Source organism: Halichoeres trimaculatus, unplaced genomic scaffold, assembly GCF_033239565.1.
Source record: "Halichoeres trimaculatus isolate MK-OKI-2021-1 unplaced genomic scaffold, fHalTri1.1 fHalTri1_scaffold_24, whole genome shotgun sequence".
In the NCBI taxonomy this organism is placed as follows: Eukaryota; Metazoa; Chordata; class Actinopteri; order Labriformes; family Labridae; genus Halichoeres; species Halichoeres trimaculatus.
Window position 1 is genome coordinate 1,027,950 of NW_027437202.1, and position 22,859 is coordinate 1,050,808.

Here is a 22,859-nt window from a genome sequence, read left to right on the forward strand (position 1 = left end):
AGTGTGTCCCTGTTAACTGGTGACTGTGAGATGACAATCACTGACAGTTTCGGCTGAGAGTCACCAGTTATCACAGTCACTGTTTTCACCAAAACACCAGTTGCTCTGTATCTGTCAGAACTCAGACATCTTTTTGCTGCTAACAGTTTGAATTTAGAGGTAGTATCTATTTTTTGTTTAAGTTTTCCATTTTGTATTTGTATTTTTCTTTTAAATTGCATTTACCCTCTTCTGTTTGTGTTTTCTCTATTTTTTCTTTTCTTTTTGGGTTTGTGTTTTCGTTGGTGTTTGCCCTTCTTCCTTTTGTTTGTAATTATTGTTTTTTTCCCCTACATTTTCTCTTGGCAATTTTCTTCTGTGTTTCATTTTATTTTTTGTTTTTGAATTTTCTATTTTTTAGTGTCGTTATTTATTTATTTTTTTTTGCACATTTTCTATTTGGTGTTTATTTTTTCTGTGTTTTATTTTATCTTTTGTTTTTGAATTTTCTATTTTTTTAATGTTGTTTTTCTACTTAGGGCCACTGTGAAGCACTCAAAGTCAAATAAAAAAATGTGTATCAAGTGCTAAATTAAAAATTATTAACTTTTTTATTTACAGTGGTAACTAAAATAACTTAAGTTTATTCCAGTAACTTCTACAAAGTACTATCAATCTTATAACAATCTTTATCTATATAGCACCAAATCATTGCACAAATTATCTCAAGATACTTCCCTAAAACATGGACCAGTCCAATAAAATAATGTTATACGTATGTTTTCATTAACAGAGACCTTGTGTGTCAACAGCCCCCATCAGTCTGAACCTATAGCAGCAGAACTAAGAGCTGGTATCAAAAAGGAAAGTCTGAAGACTATTCTTGAAAGTAGAGACCATGTCTGACCTGGTAAGTTATTCCAAAGAAGAGGAGCCTGATAACTAAAGGCTCCACTTCCCATACTACTTCTAGAGACCCGAGGTACGGCGTCCAGGCCTGACGCTGAGAATACATTGGATACATGTAACCTCTCGGGAAGAAAAGCCAACTGGTGATGTCACACGTCCCGTGCTGATCTCAAAGTCTTGTGTAGCTTTTTAAACATCTTGTTCAAAATTTGTGGATTCTGACACAGATGCTATCTGACAACGCCACTTAAAATAAACATGGACCAGGAGGACAAAGCACAGCTCTCCAGAGTTAGTGTATCCTTTAACAAAGACAAACACTTCACTGCTGATTGGCAACAGTGGAGGAAGCTTTCAGAATGCTGAGCTCTGGAATGACAGAGAGGCTGTGATGAGGTGCTTTTTTGTTAAGAAGAATCTTTCAGCTCCTTCTTCAGGGTAGATGAGTCAGTATTATCAACCAACATTTTTTAAATAATTTCATGCCAAAAATTTTTTATTTAGCAACATTTAGAGATAATGTGTATCACCAGAAAAAAGGAAAATTCCACTTAACTTTCTCCCACTTCTTGAAAAACCTTGGTCAGCTGTATATTTTGCTTTTGATGGATTTTGTGAACAAAGGAAGTAGAAAATTGCGACAGGAGCTGGATGATTTAAAAAAAAAAAAAAAAAAAAAAAAAAGATAATCTAATAGAAGTTGATGTTTGAATGTAATCTTATTTTTTTTCCTGTTTTTTTTTTCATTTTTTTGCAGACAGCTGAAAGGCTAAACCCACATCTCTCTTGACAAAATAAAGTGATTTTCCATTACTATTTAATGCGTTTATGCCACATGTACTGCTACAAGGCTCAGGGACAGTCCATAAAAGAGATGCTGCTCATTTTTAATTTATATGCAGTCTCTCTCAAAATACTACATATTTTCATGAATTGCTAGTGAAGGAAAACAAGCAGGAAGGAAAGCTGAAAAATAAGAAGACTGAGAAAAGAGGAGAAGTGGAAAAGTTAATTAAATATGATGATTAATATTCACCTCCAACACAAGTCTCCACCTTTCCTACGAGGAATTATCACAGTGGTGTATCTTGTCATTGTGTTACTCTCTGTATAGATGAGGAGAATTCATTGCCTCCACAGTTTACACCTGAAGCATCAAGTGTACACCAACTGTGCAAACAGACTAAATGTGTGATATTTCAGTTTTCTTGCAGTTGCCACGCTGTAAAAAAATGAAATCTTATCACATGTTTTCATTTTATTTTTAGTAAAAACTGGCTCATTATACTTGATATGAGCCACATCCACCTGATCTGTTCTTATGTTGAAGACATACCTCTGTGCTGCTCCTTCTGGGTCATCTGTCCTCAGAATATTTTGCCAGTAGTGCTGCGGATCATATGCTCTTTTGCATTTTCAAACATACACAATGTGTTTTATTCTTGGACAGCAGTGGCTGCCCCTGGAGTTTCCCCCCTGTGAACTCTCTTCTTGTGTATCATAGATTTGTCATCAGAGATGCCAGCATGTTCCATAGATTTGTGTGAAACCGTCCATTTTCTGCCATGTGAGGGTTTCCCCGCACTACTTGAACCTATTGCTTATACATCGGAGTTAGAAATACTAAATTTTTCTTAGTTATCTTTGTGATTAGGAGGATACACCACTCAATTACCAAACAGTCTCCGTCAAGTGAAGGAGACGTCACTTCCTAACATTCAGAAGAAAAATTATTTTTTGTCAAAAACCAAAAATAAACCAACAAAAAAACCCAAAAAAATTAAATAAAAAAAAGGTTTTATCTGTGAAAATTTTCTTAATACAAAATACCAAAAAATAGATAAATAAATACATAATAAGTAAATAAATAAAATAAAATAAGATAATGTTTGAGGTGAGGTAGAGCTGGGCGTCATCCACATAGTGGTGAGTTTTTGTGCTAAATTTACAGAAAATATTACCAAGATGAAGTGAACGAAGAATAGAAGGGGGCCTAAAACAGAACCCTGGGGTACACCTGCTGTAACTGGGATTGATTGGGATTTGAAAGTTGAAGAATGTGTCTTTCATTTTTCCCAATTCAAGTCAATAAATAGCCCTTTTGGAAATACTGTATTCATTTTCCTGTAATTTATATCTACAGTATTTAAATGTAAATAATAAATGAATGAATGAATAAATAAATAAATAAATGATTAAATAAATAATAACCCAGACCTGGTTTGTATAGACACAAAACAGCCCTTTTTCAGTGTAGTTGCATACAAATCACCAATGTTTGCTTCAACTTTCACAGCAGCTTTGTGTTATTTGAAGTATAAAATTACATCTGGATGAGTGATGGCTGCTTTGTAGTTGTTGTTTGCATTGCCAACATCTATCCTCATTTACAAGAAACGCTAAATGGAAGATTCAAAGATAAGCAAGATCAATAAACTGTACCCCTGCTCAGGCTGATTTGACACTTGAGACGGCTCACTCTACAGCAGAGTGAAACAGAACCCAACTTTAACACAAGAAGGAGTTACATTTAGTTAAAACAACCCTTTTTGAGTTATTTCTAATACAGTGTAATAGAACAAAGAGAGAAGTTAAGCATATAACAATCAGCAGTTCTCTGCAATATCTACTAAAAATAAAAGTGTGATTTCTTTTCTTTAATAAAATCCTAATTTACACTTCTGAGAATTAGGAGAGGGTCACTGCAGAGCGGGAAGATCTGGTGTGCTGAAGTAAACATTTTAGGGTTAGTGTAATTAAATTTGCACATCAAAACCAACATAATGCATTACTTAGTGTTTCCACTGATTACTGCAGCGCTGTAGTGTTTCCTTTGATGTGAGATCATCTTCTAACAAACACGTTTTCAGCTCCTCCAGTCTCTGAGCTGCTGCAAAGAAAGTTCTCACATCATTTTATTAACACTGCATTTCTTCCCCACAGGAGTACCAGATTGACATCATCTTTGCCCAGTCCTGGGTGGACACCCGTTTGCAGTTTAACAGCAACACAATGACGACTCTGACGCTCAACAGGTATGACATGAACAGAGCAAATATTGGAATGTCTGGAATCACCTCGATCTGTTTTTATTTATCATCAGAAGAACTCCACTACTTCTTATTCTTCCGTCTTCTCGTCCGTTTTTTGGCTCACTACTTCTCCAACAATTTTTCACAGATTTTCACTGTTCGGATTTTGAAATAATCAGAATGTTCAGGAGAATTGACTGTGTACATTTCACAGTTCTAACCCATGTACTTTTTGAAATATTTCGATTTTTTCCTTTCTTTTTCACCCATTGAAATGAATGGAGATGATCCATCACCATGGAAATAACACAGCTGATGATGTCATAATCCCACGGGGGGGTTAGGATTCCAAACGGAGGATAGAAAAATGGAAACAGCACATCTGATGATGTCACAAGGGGTTTCAAGGCTATAAATAGGACTGGTGAGGTTAGGCTTAGAGTTAAGGTTAGGGCCCAGCATTTCAACAAACCCTCAGCATTTGAGTAAGAACAGTTTCCCCCATAGACTGTTATTCAAAGACACTTCTAAGAGTCAACAGTATTTGTCCTCATGACAACCGTCTTTTTCAAGCCTGTCATACTATTAATATCTCATCTGAGAATAATATTCTGATGTCTCACTGGAAGAGGCCTGTGATTGATGTGCTTTGTTTTCCCCATGTGGTCTTGTTGTTTTATTATCCTCTAATCGTACAGTGTAGCTGCTTCAAACATTTAGAGATCTGAAGGAAAAAAACAAGGAGCACAATATTTGTTGATTTTCCCACCCCTCATTCCTTCTCTGTCTCTTTGTATGTGTTTTGTCAAAACAGTAATATGGTTGGGATGATCTGGCTCCCTGACACCATCTTTAGAAACTCCAAGAATGCTGACTCTCACTGGATCACGACACCCAATCAGCTGCTGAGGATCAAGACCAATGGAAAAATACTCTACACGTTGAGGTAAAACCTGATCATTGGTGCTAATGTTGATTCCAACCCTTACACAGCAGTTATTCTGCAGTGGTCTGTTCAAACTTGAGAGTCGATCAGTAAAATGAAGAGTGAGGTTACATTAGGTCTGCTTGGTAGATGACTGGCAGAACACAACCAGAATTCACTAACGTTACACATTACAGATGCATCTTTTTTCTCATGGGAAATGTAGTCTTTATCCCAGAAAAACACCAGATAGTTCTCAAAGCCTATTTATAAAAAGGTTAGCAAACAAACGTCTTGAAGTAGCGTAATCATAAAACATTAAAAAAGCTGTTATTATTGGTGAGAAGAGTTAAATACGAATCCAGAAGGTTTCAAACAAACAGGTTCAGACACTAAGTGGTTTAAAGTAGAACAGCAAGCTTCCTTGTAATAAATAATATTAACAACAGGGACTCAACTTGGTACTCAGATAAGAACTAGACTCCAACTCCACTCAGGACTCAGGTCAAGAAAATGAGACTCTGGACTTAGATTAGAAAATATCTCAACCCTTGACCCAGATTTAAAACGAGAACTTGACTCTGATTTAAAAAATGAGGACTCGACTCGGGACCTGGATTGAGAAAACTAAGACTTGGCTTGGACTCATTAAGAAAACAAAGACTCAACCCAGGACTAGGGTCCGCAGAGTCCCTTCAAACATTTCAGAGCTGTCTGAAGACTCAACTGTTCAGGGAACACTTTGGGTGAATTCCAATTCCTCCCTTATCCCTCAATCTTAACCCACATTCTCAACCCTCAATCTCAGTGACACTCAAAACCAAGTGTAAAGGGCTATTTCGTCACTTACAAATGGGACACCCCTTAAATGCAGTTATATCTTCAGACTGTAGAGGCAGCACTCTGCCCAAGCTGCATTCAGTCTGCCAATTTAAAAAAAATAAAGAATAATAATAAAAAGAAGCTGCTACTGTAACTTTAGGTTGTGTACGAAGCTGTGCACTGAAACTGGGACCGCCAATCCGGCTGGCAAACATCGTGAAATAAAATGAATGTTATGCAGGTGAAGCTGGTGAAAATACGCATTGCATTCTGGGTAGCCCCTACTCCCATGGGTGGTGCCAGAAAATCTCAATTTGAAGGGTCTTACAGCCCTCAAACTTGTCCCTTACCTTAACATTCTGAGAATTGGGACAGTACTGGCACTTCCCATGATCGCACATTTTTGAGATTGAGGGTTAAGGGTGGAATTGGAATTTACCCTTAATCTGACCCTTCTCCTCTTCATCCTCAGGGATGTAATGGTCGAAGGTCTAAGACCGAGTTCTGAGTGAATGCTTAGCCCGGACAATGCTGAATATTGAATGTTAATGAATGTTGAGCAGTTTTGTAGATGTTGCGGTTACATTACTTAAAAAACAAAACTGGCTTTTCTATTCACTGCTGAGTTTCTTCCCTCCAGTCTAAATTCCTGCTTGTGTTATACGTTGCAAATGTGTTTGCTAAATGAAGTTGTAGAATTGTAGACTTGGGTTTAGTAAACAACAGTGTTAGGTGTAAGGAGTGACAAAGTAATGCGTTATAGTAATGTAACTACTTTTTGGGGTAAAAGTAGCGTAATGTGTTACTACTGAAAATATAGAACAAAACATAGTTTCTTTTTCAGTTGGGCACGACATTACTTTTCCCAGGGACCGGTTTGACAGCAACACTGCCTCAGCTTGGCGAAAGCGCAATAGTCGCAGGCTCTTGTCAAGTGTTACTTGTTATGTCCTCCATAGTAGAACAATATGTAGGCCGATGCATATTTAGGAAATGAGATGGGGTTCTGCCTGAAGACGAGCACCATGAAAGTAATATAAAAGTAACAAGTAATGTAAAAAGCTTCTTTCAACAGAGGGTAACTAAGAAAAGTAAGGGACTACTTTTTCAAGTAACGTGTAATGAGCAAACACTGCTTTTTGTACGTAACTTCTCCAACACTGGTAAACAAGGACTCAACTCTCAACTTGATATAGAAAACAAGGACTGAGCAAGGAAAGTGAGGACTCTACTCAGGATTCAGCAATGAGGGCTCTGCTTGTGACTTAAGGCGTATTCAGACCTGGACTGTCTGGTCCACTGTAAACGGACCAGGGTTCGTTTCCCACACTGGTGCGGACTTTCCATGCAGGTGTGAATAGACACAAACTAACCCTGGTGCGGACCAAACAACCGGACCGAGACCCACTTTTTGAGGTGGTCTCGGTCTGCTTCCAAACGAACTCTGGTGCAGTTCGTGGTTCTCCAGTGCAGGTCTGAAGGTCCATCAGAACTAACTACAGGATACATTCGCCTTTTGGGCCTATAAAGCCACCGTAACCTAACCGTCTTTGGTTCATACCTGATCCTCAGTCTTCTGTTTAGCCACGCTGTTGCTAGCATGTTGTGGGTCAGGACACGCAGAGCATAGCGTCTCCTTGCTGCGATCATTCGTCTTCGCTGTTCTAAAACTTGAAACGGTGTTGTTAAGCCTGCTTTAAAGGAGCTGCTCCTGAAACTGAAAATGATTTTGCAGCTTTAATTAGAGCACAAACACACATGTTTACTTCCATTTCCGGGTCTGTATTCTGTGTGCCGCCCTTTGTCAGTGCTGTCCAATGAGAGCACCGATCGTCACACACGTGGATGTGTTTACAGAATATAGTCCACTTGCAAAAAGCACAATCTGAATACCAACCGCACCAAACAAAAAAAATAAAGTCCGTCTTTGGTCCGGACCAAACAAGTGGACCAAAGGACTTTTCTGGTCTGAATACAGCCTTAAACTCTGTCTTTCCTTTTTATCTTCATAGAAGCTACTAAAAGCACGCCTACCAAAGCGAAGGCCAAGCCTTTGTCTCTGCTATCTCACTTGTCAGTTTGACATAAAACCTCCTCTTTGAGAAGTTTGGTGGGAAAAATGAAGTAAAAGTGCTTTAATATCTAAATAAATCATAAAAGTGGAAATAAAGTGATGCTGTCCATTCTATATACACTCTATTAAACTGCATAAAACACTTCAGATGACTCAAATGTAAAAACCAGGGCCCTCTGTGTTTTAACCACTTTATGAGCCATCTGGTTCAGCAACAGTTACTGCCAGGATGCTTGAGGAAATACCATGAATCATGGGTTTGCTTTCAAAGATTCTGCAGCAGGAACAGACAGGAAGTAGTTCAAACTCTTTAAGGAAATCTGTCCAGGATGCATTCATCGCAGCTCAGCCTAATGATTGTGTTACTGCTGGCAGACTCAACCAAAGTGATGTATTGTCAGTCAAAGTTCTGATTAATAGCAGGTGGGCTGCAAGAGGCCTATTCTGAGATTAATAAACCCCTGCAGTGATCCCACTGCAGCAGATTCAACAAGTGTTTCCTCATTAAGACAGAACACTGTGCTGCTCTGCAAAATGCAGAGGAGTGTAATTTCCCTTTTGAAAGAGAAACTTTCACACCATATATGCCATTTGAGCTAAAATAAAAAAGTTTCTTATTGTCTGAGTTCTGTTTTTGCTTTCTTCTCCTCCAGGATGACCATCAACGCAGAATGCCAGCTGCAGCTCCACAATTTCCCCATGGACGAACACTCCTGTCCGCTCGTCTTCTCCAGCTGTGAATATTGGCATTCTTTTCAGTACTTTCCAGTAGAACCAACACTACACTACAAAAACACTGAAATATCCCTTTAACTCAAGATTTACAAGAACACCAAGTTAAAAAAGAATAGGAAAGAAAAAAAAGGTGCAAAAAATAAGATGTAGGTGGGGACAAGCTTTAAAAGTGATGAGTAGGAGTTTAAATCGAACTGCAGCCAATGAAGAGATGCCAGGGTAAAATGGTCATTTTTTCTGGCTGATAAGCTCTGGATGAGCTGGATTGAAGAAATGAGTTTTTGACTGAGACTGGTGAACAGGAAACTACAGCATCCATAAAAAATAATATTAACAAGAACTCAACTCAGGACTCAGATTGAGAAAACGAAGACTCAACTTTGGACTCTGATTGAGAAGACAAGGACTCCACTTTTGGCTTGGAAAAAAAGAAAACAGGGACTTGACTCTGGACTTGGATTTGGAAAACAATGACTCAACTTTGGGCTTGGATGAAAAAAAGAATGACTCAGTTCTTGACTCGGATTGAAGAAAGAAAAGTCAAGTCTTGGCTTGGATTTCCAAAACAAAGTCATAACTCTAGACTTTAATTTGGAAAAAATATTGTGTTTCTCTTGCCTTAAGTTTTTTAAACATGGACCTGACTGTGGACTCTAATTTAGACAAAAATGACTTAACTCTGGGCTTTGATAGTGAAAAAAGTGACTTTGGGCCATGATTTTTTAAATGAGGACTGATTTTGGGTCTCAGAAAAGGATGGCCTATGTCTGAACTCAGATTTATGAGACTGGGACCGGAACCTTGGCTTGGCCAAGGAAAACAACAGCCCGGCTCTTTCCCTGGATTAAAAAAAGATAACTCAACTCTTTACTTAGATTTTAAAACATGGACTCAACTCAAGACTTGGATTTAAAAAAACAATGACTGGACTTTGGACTTTGATTAAAAAAACAATTATCCAGCTTTTGACTTGGACTTCGAAAATGACAAGGACTCAACTCTTGACAAGGATCTAGGAAACCAAGTAAAGGGCTGACCTGGATTTATAAAAACCATGACTCGACTGTCGACTCAAATTGAGAAAATGATGACTTTACTCTAGACTTGGAGGTTGGATATAAGAACTTGACCCTTGACTTTGGACTTGGGTTTGGAAACTGAGTAAAGACGTGATTAGATAAATGCATTAATCATTTTTTGACCAATGAGTGAAAGAGTAAGTCTTTAGCTATAGCGATGTCAAAACTGACTATTGTGTAACCATGGCTCCTGGGTAATGAGACGGTTAGATGGGTATCATCTGCATAAAAATGAAATTTAATATTGTGATGATTTGAATGACCTGACTCAGAGGGTGTTGATAGACAATAACAATGGATCAAGAACTGACCCCTGGGGAACACCGCAGGAGATAAGGAAATCACTCATAAAAACAGAATAACTGCCAGATAAACAGGATCCAAACAAGAAAGAAGTCTAAACTTAACTCCAACATACTCTACTACTTGGTTCAAGAGGTGGTGAAGGTGTGCTTCTGTAAGGAGCCCTCTATTACTAAACAATCCCACCACATTGGACGACTTTCCGCACGTTATGATCTTTGACCTCTTGAGTGCTTTCACCACCATTCAGCCCTGCCTTTGATGGGACTGGATTGTGAACCACTTCACTGAATACAGTTCACAGTATGTCATAGTGTAAGGCTGAGGTGGTGACGAGCAGCACCAGTGTACCCCAGGGAACTGTTGTAGCACTATTCCTCTCCACCCCCTTCACACTTGGCCTCAGGTTAAAACCTTATATCAGTCTGAGGTGGCCAGTGTGCTGTCATTTGACATCAACACTGGGAGTCCAACAACATCAACTAATTGGTGAGAAAGTCCCACCCCTGTGGTTGGATCAGAACTGGTCCAAGCCATCTTTGACAACCCCTCTCACGCTCCCTCAGACAAGCTGTGGCAGATGGGCAGTTCATTCAGCCAACCCATCGTTTCATGGAGGTGCAAACCGAGCGCTGTAGGCACTCCTTTGTGCCCACTGCCATCAGACTGTTGAGCAGCATTGGAAGCTCGAGGCTGTTTTCACACGGAACCCCCCCCCCTCCTTTCTACCTCAACCTCACCCTGCACCTCATACCCACACCATGTCACTTCATCCTATAACTGTCACTTCAATCTGTCACTTTGGCATCACATGTCCCAACTGCCCAGGATAGATCTTAATTATTAATACGTAGTGTTGTTTTAACTTCTGGTTTTATTTATTTATGCTTAATTTCATTTACTGTGTTGTTTTTATCTTAGTTTTCTTGTATATCTTGTATATCAACTTGATGTCCCGCTAGGGAACAAAAATAATTGATCTATATAAGGGTGTTCATGTTCCCCATCAATATTAATGTCTGATAAAACTTAACCATGATGTATCATTTAATCTGTCATGGGTATTGCTTTCTTGGTAATCAGTGGCTCTAGATAACTCTATTTACATAATAAATCTGGTTTCAATACGGGGCCAACAAGGGACCCCAAAAGCTCATTGCTTGACTCATTGTCAAATAAGCTTCTTTTGCTTACAGTTGTACATGAATGAGGTCTCAATGAAATTTCAAGAACACTTTTCTTTCTTGCTTGTATTTCTTAGTATGTAAAGGAAGAAAAAGTGTTTCGTTGACGTTTTGTTTCACTTTAGTTGAGATTTTCTTCCTTCGTGCTACGTCCACTCAGCTTCTTCCACTCACTATCATCAACACGCAAAGGCACTTGTGCACTGGGTGCTCTGTGATTGGCTGATGTATCCATGCTTACTCTCCAACCAAAAACATCAACATCCAGGCAGAGGAGGGGGTCAAAGCAGACACAGACACTGACACACATGTATAGAGGCCCAGAGGAGACGATTAAGCAGGTACCCAAAATAAAATCCTCCTCCTGGGGGGGAGACAGCAGCATGACCTAGGTTTTACATTTAGGTAATGTAATAAAATGTCTTTTCATTGGTCATTTGGGTCTCCATTGCTGAATATTAAGATCCCCAGGGTGAGGACATTAAGCTTAAAATTATAATTCTATTATGTTTGTGTGGGTTTAGTTTGGATGAAGATCAGAGCACATTTAATGACCAAATTTGTGCAGAAAACCAGGTCACTCCAATACTTTTTCCTGCAGCTGTTATTTGGTTACATAAGATGAAACATGAAAAGCAGATCCCATGCAGGAAATTAACTTTTATGTGTCTGTTCTTTCCTCTCTCCTTCGCTCCAAACTCTCTGCGTGGTTTCCAGACGGCTACCCACGAGATGAAATCATATACAAGTGGGACCGAAACTCAGTGCAGACTTCAGATCAGAAGTACTGGAGGCTCTACCAGTTTGATTTCATGGGGCTGAGGAACACTTCGGATGTGCTCAAGACGACGTCGGGTAAGCAGAAAGGAATCTGATGCAGCACTGATGGTCTTAAAGATGATCTTCTCCTTTGCTCCTGCATAACTGACGATACAAACTGCTGAGACGCTCGAAAGAAGCAGCAAACCTCCACATCTACCTCATGCTGTTCAGGAAAATGAGCTGTTTTCTCATTTAGTACCTCGTTTCATTCTCCTGTTTCGCTCGCTGATGCGCTCTCTCCACATGCATGATGATTAGATCCCCAGCCAAAAATACCCATCATTAATTACCATCATGGAAAACTTTGAAATGCAGCGCTTCTCTTCCCTCTGCTTCTGTTTCCAACTCTCTGTCTCCCTCTCTTGGTGATACTCTTCATCCCATTTAGGTCAGAAGTACAGGGACAACATTCCTAGGGACAGCACCACCGAGAGTCTCCCCTTCATTACACCCTCCTCCCAAGACCCCTTTGCAGAATTCCAAACTATTCCAGTTCAAATTTCCTAACACAAGTCTGTGTTACTGGAAAAAAAAAGCCCTGATGCTTCTTTTTTCAAATGCATACCATGAAAAACTCTATGCAGGAAGACATGAAATCCTATACCTTTTCCTAAGATTGCACTACAGCTCTTTATACCAGCAGCTTCTGAAGTCATGTTTGTTTGTCTTATTTTACTTTCAAGCCCAAAATAGCCGATGTGAATGCTGTCAGAGCTTCAAAATATGGACATAAATACCAGGTTTGAGAATGTTGCATCATCTGCATATGACAGGACCTCAAGCTTTTAACTACGAGCCTGTCAGGAGTCAAAGAGAGGAGGAACAGAAGGGAGCAAGAAGAAATGACACTCACAATAGACTCTCAGAGGGAAATAATTCAGGCATGGTTGTGAGTGAGAAGCAGTGGTGTGCACAAAGGGGGCCAAAGGGGGGTGGGTTGGTTGAAATATATATGTTTTCTTTTTACCCTGGTGAGTAGTGTTAGCTAACAAAATCCAACACTCTTTGTGTCACAGGTTGCTAGTTTATAATAATGACAGAAAAAAGGAAGGAGGCATTGCCAAGGAAGACCCTCCAAGTTGGGTGCAAGACTTACCTCACCAGTTTGCCGATGTTAAAGAGGACAGTTGCTTAAGTTTGATGCACTAAATGAATATCCGAGAATCCTAAAGGAGTCACGTGCTAGGGTTACTCTAAATGATGGTAGATGGACACACTGAAACAAGGCCTTGCATCTGGGATTCGCTGAGATTGTACGTTCAAGGCAAGCTAAAGTGGAGTGCCCGACAAGGTGTCCTCAAAGAAGCAAGAAATGAAATTGAGCTTAAAGGCCCAGTGAGGACTTTCTTAAGCCACATTTCCAGCAAGCGGTTCAGTTTGGTTTGTCTCAGTACAGCAAGTATTTTGTGGCAAGTCCCAAAATTACCAACCCGTACCATCCCACTTTTTGGTACCCTTCTGTTGGGGTGCAAGACACACTGATCCAACGCTGTGGCTGACACAGCCACCTACAGAAAAGGGCACAGTTGGCTGTGGAAACACAAACAGGATCAGGCTTTATCGATCAAAACTGGACTGATCCATACCGGACCACTTGGTGAAAACATGATTTATATGCGAGATTGAAGTAGCCTCACTTGTATAAACAACACGTCCATAAAGTCTCTTTAGAATTTATAGAAGTTATTGAAGTTTTTCTAACTAGTTTTGTTTTCCTCAGATGTTCTTGGTAGTCGACTCCTCTCTTTGTCTAACGCTGTTCCTGTCTCCATACTTTTATTGTATTATATACAAATTGACGGATCTCTACCAAACCTAGTTCTGTGGTTCAGTATATGATTCAAATTCAGTTTCTAGTGGCGCAAATCAGCCCGGAAGTCAAGATGAAGCAAACTGTGCATTAAGTTTTGTTGATGTATTTGCCACATTCGATCCAGGGTGTTTTATTGGAGACTTCTGTGACAGCTGCTCTCATGTATTAGTGTTCGTCTGATTCCCTCCTCTCTCCTCAATCCTCAGTGGGCAGCATGAAGAGCTTTGGATGCCCTTTAACAAAGAAGACCTAAAGTTATTGCTGGTTTTACAATACGTAAAAGACAGTTGTCTTATATAGGAACTTTGAGATTTGATATTTTAATCCAACAAATTATCAAACTTCAGATGGTAATACTTTGAGATAAAGCTAACCCGATGCATAGAATGATGATAGAGAGTCTAAATAAAAGAGGAGTTGGTCCATGTTTCAGTTCGGTGGATATATTATCTTTCAGTTATTGGGTGTTTTTCCCTTGAAGTTAATTAAGAGCTTCATTTTTTTCTCCCTGCTTTCACCAGGTGACTACGTCCTGATGACCGTGTACTTCGATCTTAGTAGAAGAATGGGTTACTTCACCATTCAGACCTACATCCCGTGTATCTTGACTGTTGTGCTGTCCTGGGTCTCCTTCTGGATCAAGAGCGATGCCACGCCTGCGAGAACGGCTCTAGGTAGACCATTTCACTTTTACTGTTGCTGTGTGAAGCACTTTCTCCACCACAAACCTGGCTTGGTACCACGGTTCCGTAATGCCTCAAATACACCAGATGCGCCGAAGTCCGACTCCACTCCATTGCTTGTTGACTGGGTTTATCAATTTACACTGGCTGTATGGAGTCACAGACCAAGGAGTTCCCACACTTCCCACTCCTTGATGTTGGGCTGTGAAACCTCAAACCTGTTGACTCTTGGTCTGACTTCGCTCATGATGTCTGTTTGTTTTTGTTGTCAAGATAAATATGTCGGTTTATTTTCTCTTGAAAGTCACTGGGTGTTTGTAAGTAGTTTCCGGTCATGACTTCCTGTTCCACTCTATCTTTCTTATGCTGAATTTACGCAACAAAACAGATCTAGTGTAAGCTGATACATTTACTTGAATGGAAACCTATCGGATCTGTTACAGTGATGGAGCAGAGACGGACTTCCGGCGCACCTGGTGCATTTTAGCCGTAAGATTCATGAAAACTTTTTTGATTGCAGACTAGTCTAGCATTTTACTGCTATTTGTTTACTGTGTTGTGTTTTCCTTCTTTGTTGGATTTATTAGCTTGGTACACTGTGTTGCTTTGCTGTGGCATCACACAGTTTTGTAGCTGGTGCGGCTATCAGCATACCGCTTACACGCCGTCTACTAAGAAGGGCACGGTTGGCTTTAGAAACATCAACATGCTCAGGTTTTACTGATCCAACTCATACCAAACTGTACCTATCCGTACCAGACCATTTGATGATGGTCCGGTACGGCAGCAATGAAGAGGAGAAATTAAGTTGGAATATTGTAACACACAGTTTATTCCCCCAAAATTCAATATTTTAGGTATTTTGTGCATTTGAAATTTGCTAAAGTTGAAGCTGGTGCCTGTTATATACAGCTGACAGAAGATATAGACTGGGTAAATACACATCTGAGGCATGTTGTTGAAAATGAGTCATCACTGAGGTCATAGGGTAGTGTTAAAGTGCTGTCTGACTGATTACATGTCCAAAGAGGCATAATTACTATAAATAAACACTTTGAAGAGGTTTGAAACATATTTACACTCTGCACTCCAGTCTATACAGCCAGTCCAGTAACGTCACTGCATGTTAGGAAGGAAAAGAAGAACAAAAAGAAAAATTGTGGCCACATCTTTTTTTTTTTAACTGTGAAACTTCGTGTTTAGATCTCTGCACTGACAGGAACAGACATGGTTGCTAAGGCATCAGTCCAGTGGTATTATTTAAACCATGAAATGAAAAGCTATGGCCTTGGTGTGATAAAACAGCTCAGACTGTGAGCGGTTGGTAGGTTTAAAAAAACAGACAGTTTACAGTAGAATCCAGAGATAGAGAGGCAGAAAGTTGTTCATTTACCTAATCATACTCTAAAAATCTTATGAGCATGGGGGGTGGCGGTGGTGGGGGTCTAGATGAGCACTAGACCAGAGGAGGTAGCTTGAAATAGAAGGGAGCAACCCGTCTCTATGGAAACCACAGGCAAAAACAGTGGCACACTCTGCTATGAAAGACGTGTGGGAGATGAGGATGAAAGAGACTGAGAAAGAGCGGGGGGGAGAAGGGGACAAAGAGGCATGGCATGTAAAGAAACAGGAGAGGATGAGAGGGAAAAACAGCACGCTCAACAAGAAATGTGTGTATGTGTGTGAGTATGAGAATGTAGCTGACGCCAGTGGGCATCCATGACACTGGGTGTATCTCTTTCAGAGAACTGGTTCCAGTTTTTCTGGAGAACACAGTAATTTGAGACACCATGGGTTAGGGTTTGGGTTATCAGAGCGGCACTGATGACAAAATAAGGCACAATTAGAATAATCTTCAGTTATCACAATAATAATCTTTCTGTTTAAACAGAGAGTTTGCACTGATGTCACAGTTTGGGTCATTAACCCAGATGAGCGGCCATATTGGAGGTATAGAAATGTAAACAACGAATGGACAGAGATACAACTGATCGGTAAAATTTGATTTTATCTGCCAACAAATGTGGACCTAATGTTACACCTAATTAGTAGAACAGATATGGGGAGTTAGCAACTTCATCATCACCTACCTCAAAGTTTGAAAACAAAGTTTTAATACTAAATTTTTCACAGAAGAGGGGATCCACGGAGGCATTTGATACAATCAACCAAGACATTTTATCACAAAAACTTTCTCATTACTGGACCATATTCATCATCTGATTACCAGCTAATTTCTTTTGGAGTGCCCCAGGGATCAATCCTTGGACCTTTGCTTTTCCTTATTCACATTAATGATTTATGCTGTGTTCCATTTGTACTTTTAAGTTGGAATTTATGAGTTCCGAGTGGGAAATTTCAACTGGGATACCCCCCAGAGGTTACTCCCAATCAAAGCATTTCTAACTAGTGTCTCTCTTAATAAATCAGCTGGATACATATTATTTTTTCATGATTATATGCAGAAACATTGCCGTTTTGGCTTGGCTTTCCGACTTGCTAACTGGAACGCTTTTAACTTGGAGATGATGTCATTCCCACTCCTCACTTCCCAGGTCCGACATAAATGGAACACAGCATAACGTATATCTGGTCTCAAAAACTGTAATTTCCATTCCATTTTGCTGATTATTCCAATATTTTTCTCTCTGGCAAACATGTCCGTGTGTTATTTGAAATGAACAGTAGATTATGTCCCTGAAAGAGACTGAGTTTGACTTGGGTACTATTTCATGGCATGACTTGCCTCTTCATTACAGTTATGTTCTGTTTTAATATATTTACTTTTACTAAAGTGTGATTTTAAGATGCTATAGATGGAGAGTATGACTTACCTGACAAAAAATGCTGCGAGAAACTTAAACGTTGAACTGATTTTTACCTTGAGAATCCCGGTGAAGCTTAGCTAGCCATAACCTCCATTCTTAGGACAGTTGTTTGCACTCCCCACCCCAATTTCTGTGGTGGAATACTTTACAATGTATTCTGTTCTGTTGTGAGAGTGCCTCCAACATGGCTGATCTTTAGGTAGTGGCAACAAATGAAAGCACTTTATTATTTGCAGACCAGACCAAAGCGACCACTGCAAGGTTTTCTTACATCATCTTTTCTAGGTGTATCAATTACAACCATTTTCAGGTGTACCTAATGAGGTACTGATTTCTATTTTTTTTTCTGTCAAGATTGACCTTATAAGCTTCAGCTCAACATCACCAATAAGATTCCAACATTTACAATTTAGGGGGAACAACAATCTTGGTACAATGTTTTGTTTCCTTTCAATGATGTGCTACCTGTTAAGGCTCTCTTCTTATACTGTACATGCATTACCTTCCTAGGTATCACAACAGTTCTGACCATGACCACCCTGAGCACAGTCGCCAGGAACTCACTGCCTAGAGTGTCATACGTGACGGCCATGGACCTGTTTGTCACCGTCTGCTTCCTGTTTGTCTTTGCTGCCATGATCGAATACGCCATGCTGAACTACTGCTCCTACAGCATACGCAAACCTCCTGCTAGGACACATAGAATGGTAAGGGGTTCAACCCTAACCCTAACCCCATCAGTGAAAAAGTCACAAAACTTTCATTTTACAGGCCTGTAATACAACAAGGGTTCTTCATATGACACATGTAGACTTTTTTAATGAATGAAAGCAGTTGATAATTAGTGGACCCTTCAAATCTGGGCCTACCAGTCTGCCAAGAAGTGGTCTGTGGTCCCAACAAAGACAGTTTCCAGAGTTAGGTAAATAAGTCCCGTCCTGGTTATCTATGGCACTGTTTGAGTAAACTGTCACAGTAGTCACCGTATTTCCTATGTAGTCACACTGCCACCAAGTGGTCATCATGGTATAAATAATTGCATCACTTTTGAAAAAAAAACTGAGTTTTTGTTCACCCAGATGAATGTGCTCATTTGATGTCACCATAATGTGACCTATGACCCCAAGATTTGACCACACCAGTCCAGTCCAAAAAAAGTCTCATTTCAAATTATTTAATGTAAAATGTTAGGTCTGAATTGCATGTAATGATTGAAAAAAATCAGTCTACGGGGTAAAAGAAAAAGTTTTTTTTTTTTTTTAATCATTTACAGCAATTTATACCTAATTTTTTGTCTTTTAATATCTTCAAATAAGACATTTTCCCTGACTTGTCAGTTAAATATGGTTTGTATCAAGTACAAAAACTAAAAATAAGATATAACAGTGGATTTCAGTTTTTGCAGTGTAAAAATGGAGAAACATTTTGCCTGTTAAACCCTCTGATGCATAAAACATGAAAGACCATATCAGTATTTCTATTTCTTGAATTAAATAATTTTTTTCTCTTAAAAATTTGGTTTTTAAAGCTCCAGGATAAATAAAAACAGAAAACTTGTTTCAAGTTGTCATGAGTCAGAAATAAGATCTGATCTGCTTGTGATGAGTAAAAGTAAATTTGCCACTGAGGTTAAAATAATTACACAATAAAACTGAACTGGTTTTATAAAAAAACACACATGAGGAACAGTTTCTGTCCTACACTGGCAGATGTTTTTACTCATTACAAGCAAACCACATCTTATTTTTTACAAGTAGTATATAAAAAGTTGTTTTAGAGCATTTCATTCAAATTTAGATAGTATTTATTTTTCCTTGAATCAAATAGATTGGTTTGGTTTTAACCATTTGCAGGGTTCACCCTATCGCTAAACCATTTTTCTTGAAACAGGAGTTCTAACAGGATGGTTAGAGTAGAATACAATACAATAGAATGTACATTATTTATCCTCAAATAGAAATTCAGAGTCACAGCAGCAATACAAGAAAGTATAAAGAGCAAAACATTCAAGAATATACAAACAGAATAGCATAAAAAGTCTCAACTAGGAAAAAAATGTCCATGAGAGACGACAGTTTGTCCATCATTCTCCATCAGCCTCCACCTCCACAGGGTCCAGGACTGAGCTTGACTCTTTCACCAGTCTGTTCACTCTCTGTCTCCTGTATCCTGTCTGCTCACAGCAGGTGAAATCCTTCCAATGTGGGCATATGCAGAGTTAGCTCTGTTAGCCATGTGTATAAATAGCATGATGCTACAATGGATGGAAGGACAGGTTGATGTTGTCTCTTCTTAGCTCACACTGCAGCACCAGCAAGTCATCCTCACCACCTTCTCCTTAGCTCACAGGGAACACCAGTCCTAGCACTGGTTAGCATTGGCATGCTACATTCTGCTTACGAGTAAAATCTTATGTGTAAACACCGCCACCATGGTAACCTGTAGGTTCTACAGACACTCACAGGGAAAAAAAAGTAAAAACATCACTGTAGACACAACCAGTTAAGAGTCAATGGCCGACAGATGAGCCAAGTACAAAGAGAAAAAAAGGATTTTGAAATTTTGAAAAAGATGTGTCTTCTCTGTCTTCCAAAACAGGCTTACTCATCCGCCAACATGGGTCGCGCCCCTCGGCCCATGGTGCCCATGGGCAACTCCCTGCTCTGGCACAACTACGAAGACAACTGCCTGCACGAGTGCCTGGACGGGAAAGACTGCACAAGCTTTTTCTGCTGTTATGAGGAGTGCAAAGAAGGCGGCTGGAAGAAAGGACGCATCCACGTCAACATCCGCGAGCTGGACTCCTACTCCCGGGTTTTCTTCCCCACCTCCTTCTTGCTCTTCAACATAGTCTACTGGGTCAGTTACCTCTACCTCTAGAGCATCTCCACTCTGCTGAAACAGACTCATCCTTGTTGGCTTCGATGTTAATCAAAGTGGAGGACGTGAATCCAAACGAGTGACTTCAGAGATGTTCTTGGGAGGGGTGTGCAGAGCTGAATCTTGATTGTTGAGATGGAAAAGCACCCACAGTGCCTTCTTTCAATGGAGTGCAGCACAGAGAAAAGCAGCTTCATAGTCTCCCTGACCTCAACGACCACATGCAGAGTTGTTTATTCTTTGACGGAGAGCCTAGCACACCACCACTGTAGATTTTTCAAAACCTGTTCCACTTGTTTTGTAGCAGTAGTTGAAACCTTGAACACTTTTTGATGGAGTTGAACATTTTTCTTCCATTTTTCTTTCATCACTTTTTGCTTTTTAGCTTGTTGGAACAATAACATCACACACACACACTTTCCCCTTGTATTTCTCTGTTCTGAAGAAGCTTTTTCTGTAAGTTGTATCTTATTACTGTTTCTATTTTCATACACTTCTATCTGGAATGTAAATACGGCAAACAGCAGGCCACAGTCCACCTGGTTTCACTCCGATCACTTCATCACAGAGCTCATCATGAGTTCATCATTTGGATTTCTAGAAGTGGTTTTCTTTGTATTCTGGAGCATTTTTGACATTTTACAAGAATCAGCAAAAGGTCGCGACCCTGCAAAATTTGAGCTCCTCATGCATATGTATCCATCCCTTCACTTCTTTGGTGATCTGGCTGAACTGAACTTGGAGCTTGGCCGACACAGCAGTAAACTCACTTTGAATATTTCTACTACACTTTATAAGTGTCCTCGTCTGTTGAGATACTTCAATAAAAGCAGAAAATCACTATTTTATACCTCTGAATGAGATCACCTGTTTGTGTGAAATGACCAGGACCTGTATTTGTACAGCAGGTTTTCACCTGAGTGCTGGCCCCGGATCAGAAGTGGCAGCAAGAAGAAGTCGAGCGTTCAACTGAGACCCCAGATCCACAGGGGCCACCCTGGTTTGGGCTCAGAGCTCATGGGAAAACACAGGAAACATGAGGATCTAGATACAAAACAGGTTACTTTTGTAGTGTGTGGAGCATTGCTTATATTAATAAATAACCTTTTGGTCAAGTGATACTGTGGTGTCATTTTTATAGGGGTGATATTCTTCTTAGAGCATGATGAGGAGCTGTGACATGTCCAGGCATGTCTGAGCCCATGTCCACACATAGCCAGTAAAACAGTGTATATTTTTATACAGTTAGGACGGTCATCCAAATGAAACCACGGCTGTACGTTAAAAAAAATGATGTTTTTTGAAAACACTGGCCAAAGAGAAGATTTTGGGAAACTCTGGTTTCATGTATATGCAGGGAAATAGAGTTTTTGGTTCTGAAACATCACTGCTGAATAACTAGGGTTCATTTGATTGGCTGTCATTCATCAGAATAACACTGACACTATGGCTTTGGCATGCTACAAGCTGCATTTGAGGGGAAGATATTCATTCATTTTCATTCATTTTCTGAACTGCTTATCCTGTTCAGGGTCGCAGGTGGCTGGAGCCTGTCCCAGCTGTCATTGGGCGATAGGCAGGGTACACCCTGGACTGGTCACCAGTCATTCACAGGGCTGGGGAGATATTCGTTTTTGAAAATGCATGTATATATTTAATTCCTCCCCTCGCCCATCCTGGGTGGTATTCTGTCTTCATCAAGCTCGAGTCCTCTACCACAGCGATCCCCAACCTTTTTTGTGCCATGGACCGGTTTAATGTCAGACAGTACTTTCCCGGAGGAGGACCGGCTTCTCTTCTGTTACCTCACTGGCTCCTTTACCCTGCCTCAAGAAATTTTTCAGATCTGTTTGTTTTTTGCCCATTTTGCTAGCTTGGGGGGGGGGTTTGGTGTCAAGAATGAGTCATAGACAGGTATGACTGAGAGAATCCAGTCATTTTTTCAAAATAAAACACCAGTCAGAATCAGATAATAAATCAAACTGAGGTAATTTAGATTATTTTATGAGTCTGGTACCAATTGACTCACGGGGGTTGGGGACCACTGCTCTACCAGAGGCCCAAGGGTTGCGCAGTATCTTAGCTGTTCTGAGGGTTGCGCACTTCTGGACAGAGATCTCAGTTGTTCGCCTAGATATCGCAGTGGACAGCAACACTGACTTTGATGTGGTAGACCAAGGTTTGAATCCAGGTCAGAGCAACAGGTGCAAAAATCCAGGTGGGCCTCTGATAGAGCTCTTCATGGTATACACTATACCTCAGGATGAGTGAGTCAACTAATGATAGAACCATACTCTGGCTTGGACGTCACCTGGGTCAACAAGATCTGCGTCAGTAGTTGGGTAACCAGGGCACTCTGTTGTGATGTTGGCTACTGGCTACTGGAACAAAACATGCATGGAGTGCTATCTATCTATCTATCTATCTATCTATCTATCTATCTATCTATCTATCTATCTATCTATCTATCTATCTATCTATCTATCTATCTATCTATCTATATCCACCCAGCTTGGGTGTACAGTCCCTAGTGTCCTAATTACAACTGTTGCCCACTCACTCCAGCTCTTTCTTCCACCCTTGGTATTTCTCCAGCTTCTTACATTCCTCATTCCTGATGTTACTATCACTCTGTATAGCTATCTATCACTACTGCTGTCCTCTGATGTTTATCCACCACCACTGTCAGGCTGACCGGCTATCACCATCTTGTCAGTCTGGATCTGGAAGTCCCCACAGGACCTTGGCATGTTTTTCACCACCTTATATGCAACAGTATGAAAGCCAGGAG

The 22,859-nt window shown here is 40.1% G+C and overlaps 1 protein-coding gene across 2 annotated transcripts in view; it reads left to right on the forward strand.

The window, feature by feature from the left end:
- LOC141786024 (gamma-aminobutyric acid receptor subunit gamma-3-like) overlaps positions 1 to 21,144 on the forward strand; it is a 59,738-nt gene extending 38,594 nt beyond the window's left edge. For both annotated transcript variants that reach the window (XM_074664718.1, XM_074664719.1), the window contains 7 exons: positions 3,832 to 3,923; positions 4,735 to 4,866; positions 8,395 to 8,477; positions 11,760 to 11,897; positions 14,199 to 14,351; positions 17,699 to 17,895; positions 19,787 to 21,144. In XM_074664718.1, coding sequence (XP_074520819.1) covers positions 3,832 to 3,923; positions 4,735 to 4,866; positions 8,395 to 8,477; positions 11,760 to 11,897; positions 14,199 to 14,351; positions 17,699 to 17,895; positions 19,787 to 20,068 — 1,077 coding nt within the window. In that variant the 3' untranslated portion in view covers positions 20,069 to 21,144. The remainder of the gene's footprint in view (positions 1 to 3,831; positions 3,924 to 4,734; positions 4,867 to 8,394; positions 8,478 to 11,759; positions 11,898 to 14,198; positions 14,352 to 17,698; positions 17,896 to 19,786) is intronic.
- Positions 21,145 to 22,859: the final 1,715 nt, after the last annotated feature.